Source organism: Sphaeramia orbicularis, chromosome 16 (genome assembly GCF_902148855.1).
Source record: "Sphaeramia orbicularis chromosome 16, fSphaOr1.1, whole genome shotgun sequence".
In the NCBI taxonomy this organism is placed as follows: Eukaryota; Metazoa; Chordata; class Actinopteri; order Kurtiformes; family Apogonidae; genus Sphaeramia; species Sphaeramia orbicularis.
The window spans coordinates 23,149,102-23,170,510 of NC_043972.1; the positions used below are offsets into that span (position 1 = coordinate 23,149,102).

Genomic DNA, 21,409 nt, shown 5'->3' on the forward strand with positions numbered 1-21,409 from the left:
ATTGTTGTATCTCTTACTGCCTTTTTATTGTGTATATTTTACATTGGTACATAATTTTCCATAATGTTTCTCGTTCTAGTGTGTGAAATTCAGTGGCATATTGCCAAGGGATAGTCTTTTCAATGTGTTATTATTTCATCAATTTAGGCTGAAATCAGTATTTAAGTTGTGACAAAGCACAGTGATGCAAATAAAAAATAAAGGATAATTCTCCCCAAATGTATTGAAAATGTAAGCGATAGGAATATTTATGTTAAAATGTAGGGAGTCAAAGAAAAAAACTACAGTAAATAAAATTCTACTGATGTCATGCAGTATTTGTACTTCAATAGAATCCTAAACATATACTATCTCTCTTGTGTTCTGATAGACTCTAATATGACTGTAACACTTACAGGTGCTGTTTGTAGGTCGTTCAGGTGAAGGTGAAGGTGTTTACATCCCTCCCGTGTCAGCTGTTTGTTTGACTGTTTCCATAGTAACGTAGTCACAAGTAAAGTAATAAAAATAAAAAATAAAAACAGATGAGACGTTAAATTGGACGTTTTCAGAGTTTAAATTAGTCTAACTTCCACGTGTTCACAATAAGACCGAAACAAAACTGAACGGAAAGGTTTACTTTATATTACCACAAAAAACTTCATAGACCACAATGCAGTGCGTCAAAACTCCAGCCAATAGTAGCAGTGGCTGAAGCCCCGACCAATCAGAGAGCGGCGGGAGCGTTCAAACTTCAAACAGGAAACAGAGTCAGAAGGACACACACACTGAGAGAGAGGATCCACTGAGTTTACTGAATTCCACCGGATTCACTGAAGTTAAACCTTATTTTTTGTTTCGATGGTTTAATTTAATCATTTTAAAGGGAACTTTTACGCACCTGTAGTTTGTTTATGAGACTGAACCTCGGACGGGGAAAGTTAAAAACATGGCCGATCCATCAGGACAAAACAGAACAAACTGTGAGTAAAAATCTGTTAAATGGTTTTTAAAGCATAAAAATGAAAACATAGGGTTTGTATGGAACTATAGTTAAACAGATGGCCTTTATATTCCGAGAAAATAGAACTTTATTAATGACTTACCACTAAAGGAAATAGGTTTATATTGAAATATACTGTGTCTAAAAATTAAGTTGTATGAATCAAGCTTTGTTTTGTCATTAAACCCACCATTAAAATGAACGCAGATATTAAAATAAACGAGCTTTAAGTACTTATAAGACCACAGGAAAAATGCTCATGGTTTGTTCAAAAGTATATTTAAATTAAAGGGTTTTATATTCTGGCTTCATCAGGATATAGTTGAAGAAACTGTGAGTCATTTGTTTAGCATCAAACAGATTCCCAGGGTCATTAAAAACCTGGCAAAGTGATTGAATTAATTCTGACAACACAAACCTTTCAGATTTAAAGGAGGAAACCTAATTATGTCCTTGGAAAGTCATGAGAAAGTTTTGCAACTTTATTCAAACTAAGGAGGTTTTAATATTAAAATAAACCAACTGTGACTCAAGGACTCAAAGAATGAGTGATTTATGAACTGAAGTCATAATTTCATCCTGGGCAGTTGAATATAAAGTAGAAATGGAAATGTATCAAGTCGACCTCTGTTTTATCTGGTGATACTTTGGATTCAATGACGTGCAGAGAGGGAGACTATAGGAAAACATGCAACATGAAACTTGGCCTTACTATGTGACTGACTTTTCCAGTTCTCTTGGCTTCTTGTCATCATCTTCAGCAAGATTTATCTAGATTTTTTTTTTTATGTTGTTTTTTCTTATCTGCTCAAACTTTTAAACATTTTTTTTCTTCACTTCTTTAGGGATTCACCTTTTTAACAGTCTGGGCTGAAATATTGCTATTTTCTGTTTATTCTGTTTTCTTTCACAAACTAAGCGAAAACAGGGACAGGAGTATATATGTACTGTTGACTATAAATAACTACAGTAAGTGTTGCATGCTTTGTTACACAAATTTGGTAAAGGTAATGATGGAAAACTTGTCAATAATTTTCATCTCCACCAAACTATCATTCATCCCCTGAAACCCAGACGGCACATAAATATTATGAAAACCAATGGAAACCATGAAGCCACAACCTGTTTCTGTATGCTTTATACTTTTATGTTTAAGTTTCAAAAATACGAACAAGCAAATAAATGCAAATTGAAATTGCAATAATTCCCACAATAATTGCAACATGGCTTTTTCGCAGTGTCGTGAAAATGTAAATATTATTAAAGTATGTATATTTACATAGATCTCGACACAATGGAACCCACTGAATACTAATAAAATCATATACAATCAATAAAATATACAGGTTTGTGTTAAAATATAGAGGTTCCATCTTAAAAATATATATGCTAGGATTTATGTTTAAATAAACCTTTAAATGTATGTGTGTAATGTATTTTTTCCCAGATGAACGTCTGACAGCAGAGCAGATGGATGAGCAGAGGATTCAGGGCGTGGCCTATCAGTACCTGTGCAGGTTGGAGGAGGCCAAGAGGTCAGTGGGTTTCAATGGGTTTCACTGGGTCTGAGTTAAAACTTTCACAGACCTTGACTGTTGCATGTGGCTAAAAAGTATCACCTGTTGTAAAATGTGTAAAAAATGTTGAAGTGCATAGCTCGAATATCACAGATTTCATCATATTGATGTGATTCTGTCCTTGATATTAGGTGTTGTGCTGTGCTTTTATATCCTCCCTGTCACTGTTTTACCTGTGCAGGTGGATGGAGGCATGTCTGGGGGAGGAGCTTCCTGCTCCCACAGAGCTGGAGGAGTCTCTCAGGAACGGTGTAATCCTCGCCAAATTGGCTCATCGCTTTGCTCCCAACGCCGTCCCCCAAAAGAAGATCTACGACCTCGAGCAGCAGCGTTACCAGGTGAGTCCGGCTGCAACCTGGCAGCCAAGTGGGTCAAGCCACACCCACAGTCAATATTTTTATTACATAGTCAATATATAGTTAGCATAGTCAATGGCCCACTGACATCTGTTTTCACTCACATCAAGTCATTTATAATCTGAATAATTAATAATCTGTTCTGTGTTGAACTGTGATGTTGTCTTCCAGGCTTTGGGTCTTCAGTTTCGTCACACTGATAATATCAATCACTGGAGAGTCGCCTTGACAACACTTGGACTGCCCACTGTCAGTAAGAGTGATGAAGACCATCATTAATTTTTGATCTGCTGATTAATTTCAGTCACTAAATTTTTTTTATGTTAACAGATCTTTCATCCAGAAACAACTGATATCTATGACAAAAAGAACATGCCGAGAGCCATTTACTGCATCCATGCACTCAGGTAAAGAACAACTAAATAAACAAAAGGTATCTTCAAACATACAAATAATAGGTGAACTCTGATGAACTATAAACAATCAAAAACTAATACAGATATGAGAGTACTGTCAAAGAAACAACTGAACAAAAACATTAGTCTGCAGTGCCCAAAAAAGTCATTACAATAATGTGGTGAGTTTATGTCAAGAATGGTCCTAATAAAATAATGTAGAAACCAGAACTTTATGGTCAACACATGAATCATAAGTGAAGTCTGATGACCTGTTTTTCTGTTTGTCTCTTCAGTTTGTTTCTGTACAGACTGGGCAAGGCACCACAGATTCATGATCTCTATGGCAAAGTCAAGTTTACAGGTAAATGTCAAATGATCAGATGATATTTGATTTTAATATGTCATTTAATCTGGCTTTAAGAGGATCTGTACATAATAATTAATTTAAAAAATGTGATGATTTAAACATGGCAGGTGTCACAGTTTGTACAAGCAGAAACTGGGAAGTGTTCATTTGTTGTGTTACTTCCAGTTATTGTCTATGTGAGCTGTGTCAAATATGTGCCCATGTGTTTTCAGAGGAGGAAATAAATAACATGAAGCTGGAGTTGGATAAATATGGAATCCAGATGCCTGCCTTTAACAAGATCGGAGGAATTCTGACCAATGAGCTGTCAGTGGACGAGGCTGCAGGTTGGTGTCACTACACACTCATCTTTTATGTTGTTTTCATCTTTTATCTGACTTTGCTTATGCCTCTTTTCATACGTTGTCTGATGTCACACAGGAGAAGCTGTCTGGCTTTTTCCATGTCACCCTAACACCTTCTCCTATCCATTTCCCATCAGTCCATGCAGCAGTGATCGCCATCAACGAGGCAGTGGACAGAGGTCATGTGGGGGCCACGGCAGAGGCTCTGAGGAACCCTAATGCTATGCTGAACGACCTACAGGAGGCACTGATGAGTGTCTACCAGGAGATTCTCAAACAGGCTAAAAGACAGAAGGCCCAGCAAGCAGCGAGGAAGGTGAGACAAATCTGTGATTGGCCAGAGAGGGTCTGAATGAACTGATCAGGTGACAGCTGACAAGTTACTATGTATGTTTGTGTCAGGGGGGCAGAACTGAGGAGAAGGACATGTATGAAGAATATCTGACCCAGAGGGAGATTCAGGGGAACATCAATACTGTCAACGGTGAGAATATGACTCGCAACCAAAAGTATAAATGACACAAAAATGAAATGGCCAACTAACTCAAACTGGAAAAACACTGTTTCCAAAAACATAGAAACTAAACAAAAACCCCAGTGACCAGTGACCTGAAATAAAAACTGATGTGAATCTCAGATAAAATCAGACGAATTTAGTTTTTCATCTATAATTAATGATGTGTTCTTCTTTCAGTTTGGTTTTGGTTGTTTTTTGTTTTTTTTTTATCACTGCAGCAGTTTAATACATTTGAGTCAATAAATGTGACTCTGCAGAGTAAATTTATATATATCCTGAAGCTCTGTATAGTTTGAACAGCAGTAGTGACAGGGTCAGTGACACTGACATTGGTTCTTCTCAGTGCGTTCGGCGGTGGAGCAGGTGGATGAGGCTCTAGACTCTGCAGATGAGCTGTCTCTACTCTCAGCCCTGCAGCTGCCATGTTTGGCCCTCAGAGGCCTCCGTACTGACAATGGTCCGTGGTACCTGGACCAGCTGGCTGCAGACCGACACCAAAAAGCACTGGTACAACAAATACACACACATGCATATGCTTTCAGAGTATGCTGCAACTTAATGACTTTATCTCAAGGTGAATGAAATACTGATAAAACCCTCATCTCTGTTTTAGGAAATTAAAACTTGTACATTTTTGTTATACTTGAGTACATTCTGTATGCGATGGGTTACCTCTGGACCAGGTCTTTCTCAGGAAAAAGGAAATTTATATAGTAGCATGCATTCAAATATTCACAAAGAGGGGCTTGTTACATTTTAATTCAGTTTTAGGACATTCACATTAATTCTTTGAAATACCTTGTCATTACTCAGAATTTAATGCAAATATGGGGTTTCTGAAATTTTTTTGATTGAACCAAATACTCATATTTAATGTTTTACATTATGAACCAGCAGCATGTTCACTGATGCATACCTTTAGGAATGAATTAGTTTGTTTTATAAGCCAGGTGGAATAAGTCAATCAAGCCTTTTATTATCTAATGTATCTGCTGCTGACCTCAGGATCAGGGATGTGTTGACCCTCTGGAACCTCAAGAGCTGCAGGAGGGAGTGACCACTGCCAATCAGGAAGCACAGAGAGCAAGGAACAGTAAGTACAATGTTAAGATGTGACCAACCACTGATCAGTCAGAGACTGTCAAACACAATAAAGCCATAAAGGATGAAACAAGAAAGACAACAGGATACAAGAAAAAAAAGTTTTGGTCTATTTGTATTTGAGTAAAACACATGTCTGTGTTTTCAGTGGAGGCAGCAGTCCATAGTGTTAATGAAGCTCTGCGTCGCAGTGACCCCAGACAGACGGTCAGCTGTCTGATGAACTCTGACCTCCAGCTGCCACAGGTGTTTCCACCTGCTGCATCACTCTATCACAGAGAGCTACAACTACTGCAGAGACAGACCGAACAGGTAACACATGAATCTGTTCAGGTAACTCTCACCTACTGTTCACTTAGGGCTGACTGAACCATTAGAGCAGGGGTGTCAAACACCAGTCCTCAAGCCATTACATCATTATCAGGCTTCTGCAGAGCATGATGATGAGCTGATCATTAATTGAACCAGGCGTGGCTGGAAGAGGGAAATATCTAAAACATGCAGGATACCGGCCCTCGAGGACCGGAGTTTGACACCTGTGTATTAGAGGATGTTAAAGGAGGGATAGGTCATGATCTACTGATGTTTTAAAATTATTATTATTATTATTATTATTTTTAACAGTCTTTAAATAAAAATTATACTAGTTGAGATGGAGATGGAGGAGATGATTCTGGATTGTACCATACCAGAAACTGTCAGAGAACACAACCTTAGAAATATATACAGAAGAAAGACCTTTGAAAAGTGTGAGTAGGTTTGTGTATGTATGTGTGTTGGAGAGGATGTGGCTGTCATTTTAGCTGAACAGTTGAACAGTGTGGCGACCCGATTCGCGGGTACCGATCCAGTTTCTGAGTATGAATTGGGTCGCCACAAACAGTTCATCATGAATACCAGACAGTGTTTGAGCGTCTCATCAAACTTGTTTTTTGTGTGATGGGCTCTATCTCCACTAGGGGGACCTGCAGCAGGAGGAGCTGTTTGTTGCTGTGGAGATGCTGTCAGCTGTTGCCCTCATCAACCAGGCGCTGGAGGTGGGGCATCTACAGGACTTCAGCTCCTCCTTAGTCAGTCTGTCTGCAGGACTCGCTGATGTAGAAACCAACCTGATGCACAGGTGAGTATGTCCTCCTATCCATTTACCTGTCTGCCAGAAAATAAACTATAGGAGAACTATAGGAGAACTAAATAATTGATAGTGAGAGTGATAATATGCTCACTGTTCAGGTATTTTGATGTTCTGCTGGCTCTGAAACAGCAGTCTGGGAGAGAACTGCTCACCTGGAATCAACTGCAGGAAGAAATCAACTGTGTGAACAACTCGGAACAAGACGAACAGCAGAGTATGAACAATACAGATACACAAATTGGATTGGGATGAAATATCAATAAGGGAATATATAGTACTGTATGATGTTGAAAATAATTAACTTTGTCTAAAAATGTTACTGTGACCGTTAACTCTGGATGTGTAAAAATGAAACTTACATTTAGCAATACAGGAGTTACAAAAATGCCCATGTGAAGCCATTTGGAGGCAAAAAATATCCCAGAAACTGACATAAATTATTTACAAGAAGCAATTTCACACATGTATGGGACAACTCTAAACCAGTCTGGAACCAGTTGAGTCTAGGGGGTAGTCAGTGTGTCCTCTGTCTCCTGTCCTCCAGAGGTGTTGGCTGTCTCTTTGATTAATGAGGCTGTGGTCCGGGCAGACCCTCAGAGGCTGCTGTCTGCTCTGCTGCTGCCCTCTACTGGACTGGAGGGTGTACTGCAGGAGAACAGCTACAGGTACCTGACTCTGCTGAGCCAAGCCAGGCAGCACCGAGCCCAGGTAGGACTCAAACTGGCAACCAAAACACTACATCTACACCTCAAGACAGTATGAATCTAACCCTCCTCTGACCAATCAGGTGAGCCGGGACCCTGGGGCGGAGCTGTGGTTGGCTGATATCCAGGAGCAAGTCAGGAGAGCCAATCAGGACACTCAGAAAGCTCTGAAGTGTGAGTCACCTGTCTGTCTGTTTGTTCACTTGTCACTCTACCTGTCCGTCTGTCTTTCCATTTACCTGTCTATCTCTCTGTTTCTCAGTGTGTCTAGCAGTCGCTGCAGTAAATCAGGCAGTGAAGGAGAATAGAGTGAAGCAGACGCTGCGTGTCCTGTCTCTACCAGAGGTGGCGCTGCAGAGCGTCATGGCTGACTGTGCTGCAGAGTATCAGAGGGCGTTAACTGCACTGCTGAGGGAGAAGACACTCAAAGGTCAGAAGCATCTGAGTTTTACACAGATTTAGCTGTTAATGATGTCAAAGCTGTCAATTGAAATAACTTCAGAATATCAGTATAAATGTTGAATGAACCTGTTGCACATTCATCCCCTCAGCCTGTCTCAACGTAAGTGAAAACATCATCTATTTTAATGTGGTGCAACACATTTGCATTATAACATCAGCATCAAACTCAAACTATGATTCCAGAAATACTAGAAAAGACATCCAAATACTGATAAAAAATATCAAATTCTTATGTTAAAAAATTATGAAATAATGTGGCTCTAAAGAAGGGTGGATGTCTTCCCTGCTGTTTTGTTTTTCTTAACCCATGTTCATGTTGCTTTTTTCCTTCTGTGTTTTCAGGAGATAACAAGAGTGCGTGGGTTCGAATCCGCCTCGAGGACGGGTCGTCGTACTTCTTCCAGCTGAACAGACTTGAGGGCAGCTGGGAGAAACCACATAACTTCATCCACAACAGTGTGTTCTTGGACCGTCATGAGATTCAGGTCAGACAGCAATAATCAGAATATCCACATGTTGGACAGCAGTTAGAGGTGTGTATTTACAGAGACTTCAAGGACAATGACCAAATCTTGATCTGATATTTTAAGCATAAAGGTCTGAAAGAGTGTTAAATTTAATTATTATTGTGGACATGTAGATGTTTTCAGGTTTGGCCTCTTACCTCTGTCACACAGTACAGCACATTATCTAAATACATGGGGTGTCATGTGACTGGTGTCCCCCAACAGGAGGTGGTCCGCAGTGTTTCAGGCTCGTACAGCCGCAGCGTCCTCTGGAAGAGCAATGAAACCCTCATTGTTCATCTACAGGCACTCAGCCGAGGTTTCCTGGTCAGACGACAGCTGAAGGCTCGACGCAGATACCTAATCACAAACACACCTGCTGTTGTTGTCATCCAGGTGAGACACCCCCACCCCCCACTGCTCATATAGTACTCTGAGCTTTATCATGAAGAGACCACATTAAAATGACGGAGATTGCATACTGTCCACCTCCTTTCAGCCTTTAACACACTCTGTTTGTGTTTAGTCTCATTGGAGGAGGTTTGTCCAGCAGAGGGCGTACAGACGTCGACTGCAATTCCTCTACATGAACTGGAGAGCTGTCGTCAAGGTAACCATAAGACTATAGTTTGTTCTCTGTCCTGAAGAGAAAAAAAATGACAACCTTCAGTGTGACGTCACAGTGATAAATTGTTTGTTTGTCAGATCCAGTCGTTTGTGAAGATGTGGTTGGTGAGGAGGAGATATCGAGCCCGGCTCCAATTCTTCAGACGTCATGTAAGTTCAGGAGTCGCAACATACTGCATGTTTTTTACGTTGCATCTTTTTTTCACCTTTTTTTCTAATCTTTTACATTGTTTTTAACTTGTTGCATGTTGTATAGCTTATGTCTCCCTGTGTCTTTTATGTCCACCAATCAGAAAACAGATTGCTGTGTCTCCATGATAACAATATGTTTCCACAGGTGGATGCTGTCATAAAGATCCAAGCATTCTTCAGAGCAAACAGAGCCCGAGAGCAGTACAGGATGCTGGGTAGGTGTTCTGGAACTGCCCCTGATTGGCTGTTTGTGTTTCTGTTTGTTCTCACATTAATAAGCCCCTCCCACCTCACCTTCCTCTGTCTCACCTGTCTCAGTGCACTCAGCCACACCCCCACTCTCCGTGGTAAGGAAGTTCGTTCACCTGCTCGACCTGGGTGATGGTGACATCAGAGAGGAGGCGGAGCTTTTGCGATTGAGGGAGGAGGTGGTTCGGAACATCCGCTTCAATCGGCAACTAGAGTCAGACCTGGACCTGATGGATCTGAAGATTGGCCTGTTGGTCCGCAACCGGGCCACTGTACAGGTAGGAAACAAAGACTAGGACCTGGGAGACAGGGGCTGGGTCTGTTAGTGCATGAGGTATTTTTTGTCAGATACATTTTAATACACAATTTTCTGACTAGTGACATATCTTTCACCTCAGTTCAGCTGCCATTCTGGACTCTGATTCAGTATTTATTGTTCTGTGGTTTAGGACTGTATTTGTTCAGTTTTGGTTTTTCTGCGTACACAGGAAGTGGTGTCTCACTGTAAGAAACTGACGAAGAAGAACAAGGAGCAACTGTCAGACATGATGGATGTGGAGAGAAGTAAAGGACTAAAGGCTCTGAGTCGACAGAAGAGAGACCGATTGGAGGCCTATCAGCACCTTTTCTACCTGCTGCAGGTAGAAATGCATTAACATATAAACACAATCAGATTCAAGTTGATGCAAACAGTTGGACTGGATTTATTTCTTGTTGGGTTTTTTTTATTTACAGTAAATTTTAAATTATAAATTGGCTAACAAGGTTAATTTCTCCTTCATAATGGTTTCTATTGGCCTTTCTGCTGCATCTGTTTGACCTCTAAAAAAATATTTGACCCTAGTTTTCTTAGTTTGGCTTTTTTTTTCCCCCAAATCAAAATAAAATCAAAAGCTCCCAATCAAATCAGATCTGGATCTTGTCTTAAACTGGATCCTTCTGTTTTGTTCTGTCTCCAGTTGCACTATGGGTCTAAGATCATATTGAGAGAAAACATTTTAGAGACATTGAATCAGAGATTTCTTCATAAAAAAGGCAAAGGTCTATGAATATGAATTAGTCAAATTTTACTGAAGCTGAGGTGTTAGAAAAGCAATTGTATCAGAACAATGACATGTTTGACTTTGATTTTGATGCATCAGTGTGAATGTTTATATCACCTGGTTGTTTACCTGTGTGTGTCAGACTCAGCCTCTGTACCTGGCTCAGCTCATCTTCCTGATGCCTCAGAGTCGCTCCACGTCCTTTATGGAGATGTTGGTTTTCAGTCTGTTTAACTATGGGTCAGACCGCAGAGAGGCCTTCCTGCTGCTGCAGCTCTTCACGGAAGCGCTACGATATGAGATCAGGTGAACGCACTGGGTTTACAGATATAAATTCAGGAGCACAGTCGTTCTGGTTTAAATGTCACTGGGTTTTAATCTCAAGGGCTTAAACAATTGCACAGTAAAGCTCAGAGGCATCATCATGTTTGTCGGATTGTTTCTGTGATCATTTGTTTCTGTGGGTATTCTCTGATCCTGTTCAGGCTGAAGGTGGAGCAGCCTCAAGACATCGTCACTGGGAATCCCACCGTCATTAAGATGTTGGTGAACTTTTACCGTCATGCACGGGGTCACAACGCGCTGCGGGAGACTCTAGGTCCGGCCCTGCAGGATGTCCTGTTGGACCGCAGCCTCAGCATCAGGACAGACCCTGTGGACGTTTACAAGACCTGGATCAACCAGACCGAGAGCCAGACCGGAACCAAGAGGTCTGCCAGCACATCTGGAACATATTACACCTTTAGTTTGGTTTTTGATTTAAGCCTAGTTAGAGTTTTATGAGTATTAATCCTAATGTAGTGTCACCTGACACTCACCTGTAAATCTCACCTGCCTGCAGCTCTCTGCCATATGAGGTCTCACCTGCAGATGCCCTTTCTCACCCTGAGGTCCAACGACGTATTGATGTTGCCATCATCAATCTAAAGAACCTGACGGACCGAGTTCTCAAAGCCATCACCTCCAACCTGCACAAACTGCCGTACGTCACATGTTCACCTGTCTCACTTCCTACTGTTATTTGATGTCTTGGTTGTTGTTTTTTTCTTCTTTTCTGTTGTTTTTCTTTTCATTTGTATTAATTTAATTCTGTTGTTATTTGTAGTTATGGTTTGCGTTACACTGCTAAGGTGCTCAGAGATGCTCTGAAGGCAAAGTTTCCTGAGGCCAGCGAGGATGAACTCTACAAGGTGAATTCCAGAGTTTAGACCAAGCCACAATGGTTCTGACTCATTCAGCTCCAGTGTTTAGATCAAGCTGCTCATGGTTCTGCACCAGTGCATTAAACCAAGAGTCAGGGGCTCTGACTCAGATTTGAATGAATGAATAGATTGAGGAATTACATGTCCTTGAAAGTCAGTATAGTTATTAGTCTAATATAAATTTTATTTAATTTTGTTGAATCAAAGCTTTGAACTCCAATTTAAAATGTGGTCCAGTATTAACTTCAACTACTACAGAAGAAATCTTGAAATGTCTGCTTTTTTGAGAAGGATTGAGGAAAAGAATAAAATTCCATTTCATGTTGAGAAGTCTTGAATTTCAGTTTATATCAATAAACTTTAGTCAGTGTTTTATTGTTTGTGTTTTAGTGGTCAGTAAACACACCTCTCCTGTCCTCTGTATTTAAGATCGTGGGGAACCTGATCTACTATCGCTACATGAACCCAGCAGTTGTGGCTCCAGATGGTTTCGACGTGGTGGACCGCTCTGCTGGATCTGCTCTGCAGCCGGACCAGCGACACATACTGGGCTCCATCGCCCGGATGCTCCAGCATGCTGCTGCCAACAAACACTTCCACGGAGACGGATACCATGTCAGAGTGCTGAACCAGTACATCAGCCAGACTCATGCCAAGTTTAGGTATGACCTTTGACCTGTGGCCAGTGGGAGACAGTTATCAGCTATCAGTCACATATCTGCCATAAAAGCCAAATTTGGAGCCTCTGTCACATTCTAATACTTACATTGCATCATACACAGAATTATTGAATTTTTACAGGTTTTATCTACTTGGCACAGCTAGTAAAGGGGGATCAAGACTTAGGTGTATTTTACTAATTGCTTCCCTCATTTGATGCTATCTAATCATTACACTAACAGACTTCATGATTTTGAGCCCATGGTGGTCATGTGATGTTGGTTCACCTGACAGGAAGTTCCTGTTGGCGGTGTGTGATGTCCCTGAGCCTGAAGACAGATTCTGTATAGATGAATATTCAGAGCTGCTGATTGTCAACAGACCTGTGGTCTACATTTCTGTGAGCGAGCTGATCAACACTCACCAGGTGAATGAACACATACCATATCTGTAAACACCAGATATTAGATTTAGATAGAAGTGCACATAAATGCAGCTGACTGGACTATTTCATTCCTCTAGCTTTTTTGGGATTTTTGTTATAGTATATAATTAGAAATAAAGCAAGACCTTTAGACATGTATGTGGTAGAGAGTCAGTTGTCAAACTGGCACACACCTGTTCTGTTCATGTAACACTGGATCAGACTGACAGGAGTTAGAGTTAATTTGCTGTTTGATTAGAATTCACTGAAGGCACATCACTGAGAAAAAAAGTTCAGTCTTTTTCACTGTTTCTGTCGTACAGCTGTTGTTGGAACATCAGGAGGTTTTGTGTCCTGATCCGTCAGACCCCCTCAGAATCATACTCACAGACCTGGGCTCTGTCCCAGCCCTGCAGGAGCTGATCGGAACTACAGCTGCTGCCTCAGGTATAGGACTCTGTAGGACTATTTGGGATGATGGAGGACTGAAAGACTCTTAAAGGTTCCGAAAGACTCTGTAGGACTGACTTTAATGGTCTATAAGACTCTAGAATACTTTGTATGAATCTGAAAGACTTTGTATGACTGAAATACTCTTTTAAAGTTAAGACTCATAACTGAGTTTTACAGAGTGTCCATCTGACTAAAGTATTCTACAGGACTCTGTGAAACTCTATTACTGCTGGGCATAGTCTACCTGAGTCTGTGTCTGTTTGTGGTCCTTGGTAAAGCCCACTTCATTGTCCTGTCTTTCTCTGTGCTTTAGGGGACAGTTTGTCTGCAGATCCTGGATCAGAATCTGGCCTAGCTCAGATCAGTAAGATGGAGGTCTCTCTGACTCTCACCAACAAGTTTGACATCTTCAATGACTCTGAAGACAAACCAGATGCCAAAGGACTCTTGCTCAGGTAGTCCAACAGATCCAATCCATGTCTGTTACTTTGAGTTCTCATCTGCTTCAGTTCAGGTTTTACTTTTTTTGAGAGAGATAGAGCTGACCAGTATCAGTATGACATCCTTGACATGGTAATCTGCTGCCTTTTGAAGCCTTACAGTTGTTTCAGCTGTGAAATTCATGAAAGTATATGAACAATTCATAGAGGATCTGTGACTAAAGCTGGTTTATCGTTATCTGGTTTATCACCCGCACTGGGTGATAAACCAGATAACGATAAACCAGCTTTAGTCACAGATCCTCACCTTATCACCCGCACTGGGTGATAAACCAGATAACGATAAACCAGCTTTAGTCACAGATCCTCTATGAATTGTTCATATACTTTCATGAATTTCACAGCTGAAACATCTACTGTTGAGGTCCACCTGCTGTGAACTGAGCATGATAACATCTGCTTCACTGCTCTGTTTTTATTTTTATTTTCAGTACAAAGCAGCTGATCATTGACGTCATCAGAACTCAACAAGGAGATTCACTGACAGAAATACTGAGAGCATCTGCCTCACATGACCAGGTGGGCTGTGGTTTTGTCTGGTTTCCACAAGGATTGAGTCGGTGAAAGAACAAATTTTCAATGTTCAAACAATTTTTATATGAAACCAAACACTGAACTCTACTGAATACTTACTTTCAGAATCTATGTTTGTCTTTTGTTGGAACAATGTGCTGTGAAACAACACTTAGTATCTAAATGGAAGTCAAACTCTGAACAGTAACAGATGGCCTCACATGTCTCTCTCTCTTCACAGGAGGCGTGTCATGATTGGCTGATGCAGCGTCGTGCTCGACAGGACGCTCGAACTCCTGAGAAGTTGAAGAGGAACCAGTCACTGGTCGCTGACGGCAACCTGAGGCTGGAGGAGAAGAAGAGGAAGATTGTGAGGAGCCTCCGCCGACTAGAGGGTATGGGAGTCCTGAGACCGCCTCAGTCTGAAAACCAGATCCTGCAGATGATCGCCAAGGTGAGACTAAATCTGAATAAAAAGGCTGACACCAGGTCCTGCTGATTCATTCATCTCTAGGTTTAAACCCAGGTCCTTCTTACTGTGAAGTGAGACTGCTAACTCTTGAACCACTGTACTGCCTAAACGACACTAAATCCAAATCAGAGAGGGTTGGGACAGTTTAATTTAAAACTGAAAACAGTGGCTTTTAGCAGCCTAGACAAAGACATGGTGAATACGCACTGTTGATCTATGGCAGGGATGTCAAACTCATTTTAGTTCAGTGGCCACAAACAATCCAGTATGATCTCAAGCATAACCACATATGTGCAGTACAAGTTACAGATCACAGTGGATCTACAAATACACACAACATTAAGTAACAGGCATAATGTTGTTAAAATTACTTAGTGCTCAAGAAATTTCAGGTTGTTCACCGACATGTTTTTGCAAAAGGATAATTTGTAAATGTAAACATTTTCATCATGTTATCTTTACTTTTTCACACTAAAACAAAAAAAAAGAAGCATTTCTAGGTTATTGTGCTAATATTTTACTTGTCTGAACCACTTCAAAATGAAAAGTGACTGATTGAAAATGAGTTTGACACATTTAATTGTTAATATCTTTGGTGTAAATTTTGCATTTCACAAATTCATCCCACAGACCCTTAGTGGGCTGGTTTTGGCCTATGTTTGACTCCCCTGATCTATGGCATATGTACATATCAAATAGAGTAATGAAATTATATCAGTATTGGTTCATATTGACTGTAACTGATCAGTTCTTAATGCTCTTCAGGACATCCGTCACCAACGGTTACACCGTCAGCGGCGAGGGGCGGAGCTGGTGAAGCTCCGTCAGACTCTCAACAGTCTCCAACTGAAGAGCAGCTTCCACAGTGAACAGATCGACTTCTACAGACATTACATCACTTCCTGTCTGGACAACCTCACTGCTGGTAAACCCAACAATAAGAAGGCAGCTGAGAGCAAAGGCAAGAAGAAGGCAGCTGTCAGCTACAGCGCCACTCGACTGCAGGAGAAGGGAGTACTGCTGGAGATCCAGGACCTGCCCAGCACACAGTGAGAGCATGCACATATACACCTATTCTACACATATTATACATATCACACATATAGGTACACATATGCTGCCGAGTACACAGTGAGAGTGTACATGTATTATATATATCTGTAAAGATGAATCTGATCTGATCTGTTCTGCTCCATTCCAGGTTTAAAAACGTGGTGTTCGATATTGTCCCTGGACCAGAGAAAGGAAGCTTCAGTGTAAAAGCTCGATTCCTGGGGGTTGAGATGGAAGAGTTCCTGCTCAAATACCAGGTACAAAACAGGTCAAGAAGTGGGCTCACCTAGATCAAATACTGTATTAAAAACTAGCCAAATACCAGGTAAAACAAGGCTAAATACCAGCTAAAACTGGGCCAAACCAGGCCAAAAATTTGTCCAGTCAAATAATGACTAAAGACAAGCGTTCAGTCTTCATTCGTGTGGTTGTGGTTTGTTCCCAGTACCTAAAGCAGGGTTTTTCAACCTTGGGGTCGCAACCTCATGTGGGGTCGCCTGAAATTTCTAGTACTTGATAAAAATTTTAAAAAAAACCAAAAACCTTACTGATAAAATATATATGGTGAGTTGAGAGAGACAACCCCAAAACACAAAAGACATGACAAGCTGTGAAGCTGAAACTGAAGCACTGTGGTTCTGTTTATCTTTCAAATGTTCATTGTGGTCGGTTTCAGATGCTGCAGCTCTTTCAAAATTCATAGTTTGAGTTATTGTTTGTTCAGTATTAATTGTCAGCCTTGTAAATTCAAGCTGGACTGACTGTACATATCCTGACCAAGGAAAATAAAATTCTCTCTGTGCAGTAATCTACACCTGGCTTTTCTGCCTCCATCCATAATAATATACATTATATAGACTAAATGTTGTCTATAAATAACATTTATTTACAACATAGTATAGCAAACTATTACATGATCAAAAACAAATTAATTTTAGCAAATAAGTCTCCATTTTGGATGTCTGGGGTCGCCAGAAATTTGTGATGTTAAAATGGGGTCATGAGCCAAAAAAGGTTGGGAGCCACTGGTATAAAGTCTCATTGTTGTTGCCATAGAAAACATTCTGATGTTGACCTCTGACCTGTTTGTAGGATCTGCTCCAGCTGCAGTATGAGGGCGTGGCAGTCATGAAGATGTTTGACAAGGCAAAAGTCAATGTCAACCTGCTCATCTTCCTCCTGAACAAGAAGTTCTACAAGAAATGAGCCAAGTGACACTCCACCTCACACTCCTGTCACTGCTTTTATCTGTCACTATAGAACACAGAGTGAACGCCTGTCACTACACTCCCATCTCTGTTGTTACATCATTACTATTATACTTCATAAGACCTTTATCTCATATAACAAATATGAATTGAAGTATCTTTATTTACTCCTATCTCTGCTTCATATCCTCACTACATTGTCTGATTTTATGTCTGACTGGTTCACACAGACTAGAGCGTCATCTCTCTGTTCTATCTCTGTTTGTAATGTTGGTATACATATGCATTTATACACGTTCAGGACAGCCAAAACACTATCCTGCTTATATATAGCCACATTTTCATGATACTTTATATACTATTAAGATCAGAGTGAAGCATTTCTCTCTGATCCTATTTCTTTTTAATTCTCACTACTTCAAGGGAATGCTTTATTTTGAAGGGATCAATGATACAAATCAGATTATTGACAATCAGATCTCATACTTTCAGATTCTGTTTAACGATGAAACACTGATTTATCCAAGTTAATCGATTGGTTTCAGCTGATTGGAATTGGCTGAGGTCTGTACATATTTTCTGTCTCTTTCTCTTCTTAATGTTTTGTCTCTAAATGTCATGAAACTTTAACCAGTTTTTATATCCAATAAATTCTCTGAATATTTTGAAGCTGTTACTGACTGATTAATTGATTGTTTGACACATGTCTATATAATGAGAGGTTGTTGTTATTTGCTAAATAAAAGGTACCTGTGTTTGTTACACTGTTGGTACTTTGTATAATCAGGGGTCCTTTTCAGCTTTTGGTGGTCCGGTCTGGAAAAGGAGCTTAAACCTGAACCGACATTTATCATTATTCAGGTCAAACTAAGGTGTTCTGCTTCAGTATCTTGTGTTAATGGTGCTAAAGAATGAAAAACTAATGAAAGACAGAGGGAGTTAAAAATGGCAAGACTTAACATAATGTCATGGTCATACAAAGCCATGTAGAAGGTGACAACAGCATACATTAGTCTGATCCAAATACTATTGTGTGAAAAAAAAAACAACTACCAGAACAAAAATAATCAACCTTGGTTTGTACTTTATGATGTGGAAACACCACAGAAGTGTCAGATTTGAAGCTCAGAAGAGGTGGTATATAAACACTGTAGAAAAATGTCATAACTTATGGTGCTGTTTAAATCCCTCCCGCAGCTTCCTCTAGCATTTGTAGGTTGATGTCAAACTAGCTTAGAGATGTATTAGTGCCACCATGTGGACTGTGGTCACTGCATTCATTCACGACTCAGTCTCCTTTTGTTTCACTTATGAGCATCTACGGAGTCAAATGGGTAGTGGTGATAAAAGTAAGCACTAGTTACCCCGCCCCCCGAAAGGGAGACAAGGGGTATTGTTTTTGGTTCAGTTTGTTACCTCTGCCAAGGAAGGTGGAGGTTATGTTTTCATCAGAGTTTGTTTGTTTGTCTGTTAGCAAGATAACTCAAAAAGTAATGGGTGGATTTTGATTAAATTTTCAGGAAATGTTGATACTGGCACAAGGAAAAAATTATTACATTTTGGTGTTGGTCGGGGGGACAGATTTTGATGAAATTCTCAGGAAATGTTCATACTGGCACAAGAAACAAATGATTAAATTTTGGTGGTGATGGGGGAGGGGACACACTGATCTGCCTTGGCGGACGTCTGCACTTATTGCTTTCCTAGTTTGTTTCTTCACAATCTAGCAGCAAAACTATTTGTTGAATTCATAACAAATTTGGCTTATAGATTGCCAGTGACCTAGAATAGATCCCATTACATTTTGGGAAAAATAGGTCAAAGTTACAGTTTTTTATGAATTTTTTAAAAAAAAATTTTCCCCATTTACTTACAATAGGTGAAATTTCAAATGTCTGTCGCAATAAAACTTTTGGGTGAATTAATGCCAAATTTGGCTTATAGATTGCCAGTGACCCAGAATAGATCTCATTACATTTTGGGAAAAACAGGTCAAAATTACAAATTTTTAATGAATTTTTAAAAAATCTTCCCATTTACTTATATTGGACGAAATATGTGTGAGGGGTGGGGTTTGTTTTGCCTGGCACCACTTGTTTGGTTCTTTGGTCTTGGTTTGATGTTTGTTGTATGGTTTGGAAAGCTTTACACCAGTACACATTACTGTTTAATAACCCGTTGAAATCATTTATTAATATATTTATGTATGTGATTGTCAACTTTGTAAAGGTTACAGATTCCAAACAGCTGACTCTTCCCTCTAAAAGTTCTCTTTTGAGTGTATTTTGTCCATAGGAGTCTTTTTAGTTCAGAGGATGATAACTGGTGACAGTTGAAAACCCTAATGTTGGATGACACATGATGTAAGACAGGAAAAAGAAGTCTACTCTGAACTGACAAATGTTATTTGTCATTTTTACACTTAGATGCTTGTGAATCTGATACACTGGATCTTTAACCATATTTAATACAAATACCTGAAATGAAAACATAGGATACAAAACTGAAGGATAATGTTGGATGCTGATTGTAAGGAACTGAGGAACATTTACAAGTGAATGTGAATGTGAACAACATCTATTACAGACAGAACACATGTTACTCTTGAACATTAATAACATCACAAAGAGGAGGCGGGGCATCAGGAGCAGGAGGTGGAGCTCTTTATGTGACGATATTGTTGTAATTTGGAGGTTTCTGTAAACAACAACATGATCATAATTAAAATACACAAAAGAAAAACAAGTATTTGATGAGAAATCATGTTATTAATCTGTTTCACCACTAATAAAAACAAAGTAACATCAAGGCTCCATCTGAAGTCCTGTATTATCACTACATACTCAGTGTCTGTGCTAATATTCAACAAACCTCTGCAAATAAATCTAAATATGCATTTTGAGATACTGTTGGCAGGAACTATTATGTTCACACACAGATCAGATAATGACAGTGACCAGTGCCTGTGAATATGTCTAAGACAAGGACGATCACATGACATCACAGACCTCATATGGAGGGGGCGGAGCCACAGGTGGAGGTGGTGGAGACCATGATGCACTGGGCGTTGACCACAGGTCAGTGGGTGGAGGCAGTTGTGTAGTGGGTGGAGTCTGGTGTGTAGGCTGAGTCTGTGTAGTTATTACTGTTGGAGCGCCGAATAATCGAGCAGCGGTGAAAGCCTGACAAATAAATATGAACAAACCTGGTATAAAAATTACAAACTAACCTGAATGCACATTTACAGAGTTTTGTTTAATAGTTTTAGTCTTTCTCACATTTACAAAGGTACGCTTCTTATTTTAGCTGAACAGATTTCCAGAGTAACAGGTCTTGGTTTTAGAGTAATTCACATTTTCAGAGTTACAGTTTTAGGGTCACATTTACAAAGTTATGGTTCATATTTTCAGTTTAACACACAGTTACATGATGACAATTCTTGATTTTATGCTAATTCACATTTATATGGTAACTACTGTGAATATGACTGAGAATCAGAGGTGTCAAGTGACAAAGTACAAATACTTTGTTACCTTACTTAAGTAATAAAGCCTGACAAATAAATACGAACAAACATGGTATAAAAATTGCAAACTAACCTGAATGCACATTTACAGTTTCCATATCATCTTCTGGCAGAATTAAGTTTATGCTTTCAGTCAACATCCATGTCATACCGTGACGTGAACTTTCTGATTTACACCCATATCACTTAAGACTTTATTTTGTCATCATCATCAGTCAGTGTGATCTGGAAATGGGTGAATAAATCACAGACATGTTGATTCCCATAGGACTAATATTATCACAAGGCCTGTGTGATTACTCAAATCGAGGAAATCAGTTGTGGTGGAGTTTTTCTCACAGAGGTTTTAAGATCACAGATGAATGACATAAATTATTACAAATAAATGGTCCATAGGTAGTACCAGTCTTGTACAAATAGGACTTAACTCACATTTATGCAGTTTTGGTTCTTGGTCTTATTTACACAGTTGCAGCTCTTTCAGTTCCACATGAACTTACATGTTAAGGTTCTTTTGACTGATATCTACAGTTATGCATGCTTCTGTTTGTATTTAACTCACATTTGCAGAGTTTTGGTTCATCGTACAGTGGCTTGCGGAAATGACCAGGGACAGAAACGTCTCAAACAAAGAAAAAACGAAGGCATATATAGAAAAATCTCCGGCATTTGGGTAGTCTTCCTGAGAAAAACAACAGAACAAAGATTTAAGTACAGTGTACATTTCTGCCTCTAAGTCTCTTTAAACCAAAACCATAAGAAAAGTTCAGGCGATCTCTAAGTTCATGATAAAAGGTGGTTTATAAGAGATAAGTTTAACAACTTCAGATTGTCGGTCCAT

At 39.8% G+C, this 21,409-nt stretch overlaps 2 protein-coding genes across 3 annotated transcripts; one reads left to right on the top strand and one right to left on the bottom strand.

Moving 5' to 3' along the window:
- The first annotated feature begins 780 nt into the window (after window positions 1-780).
- On the top strand, window positions 781-17,707 carry iqgap3 (IQ motif containing GTPase activating protein 3). Of its 2 annotated transcripts, none has more exons than XM_030159281.1 (37): window positions 781-962; window positions 2,430-2,517; window positions 2,741-2,897; window positions 3,087-3,164; window positions 3,246-3,322; window positions 3,607-3,674; window positions 3,893-4,006; window positions 4,162-4,340; window positions 4,427-4,508; window positions 4,885-5,048; window positions 5,547-5,634; window positions 5,791-5,954; window positions 6,602-6,762; window positions 6,873-6,988; window positions 7,319-7,482; window positions 7,562-7,652; window positions 7,741-7,908; window positions 8,283-8,425; window positions 8,672-8,842; window positions 8,973-9,056; window positions 9,152-9,223; window positions 9,411-9,480; window positions 9,584-9,792; window positions 10,003-10,155; window positions 10,700-10,863; window positions 11,043-11,267; window positions 11,399-11,539; window positions 11,663-11,747; window positions 12,189-12,421; window positions 12,714-12,846; window positions 13,167-13,290; window positions 13,610-13,751; window positions 14,228-14,315; window positions 14,551-14,763; window positions 15,547-15,830; window positions 15,983-16,091; window positions 16,927-17,707. In XM_030159281.1, the coding sequence occupies exons 1-37, from the start codon at window positions 929-931 to the stop codon at window positions 17,038-17,040; spliced, it is 4,950 nt and encodes a 1,649-aa protein (XP_030015141.1). In that variant the 5' UTR covers window positions 781-928; the 3' UTR covers window positions 17,041-17,707. The 2 variants fall into 2 exon arrangements, with proteins under 2 accessions (XP_030015141.1, XP_030015142.1); XM_030159282.1 differs by having other exon boundaries at window positions 8,753-8,842.
- A 1,942-nt stretch (window positions 17,708-19,649) lies between these two features.
- LOC115435190 (extensin-like) lies at window positions 19,650-21,179 on the bottom strand. Its single transcript, XM_030157452.1, has 3 exons — window positions 21,131-21,179; window positions 20,051-20,224; window positions 19,650-19,739 (listed from the first exon to the last, which is right to left on the bottom strand). The coding sequence occupies exons 1-3, from the start codon at window positions 21,149-21,151 to the stop codon at window positions 19,707-19,709; spliced, it is 228 nt and encodes a 75-aa protein (XP_030013312.1). The 5' UTR covers window positions 21,152-21,179; the 3' UTR covers window positions 19,650-19,706.
- Between the last annotated feature and the right edge of the window lie 230 nt (window positions 21,180-21,409).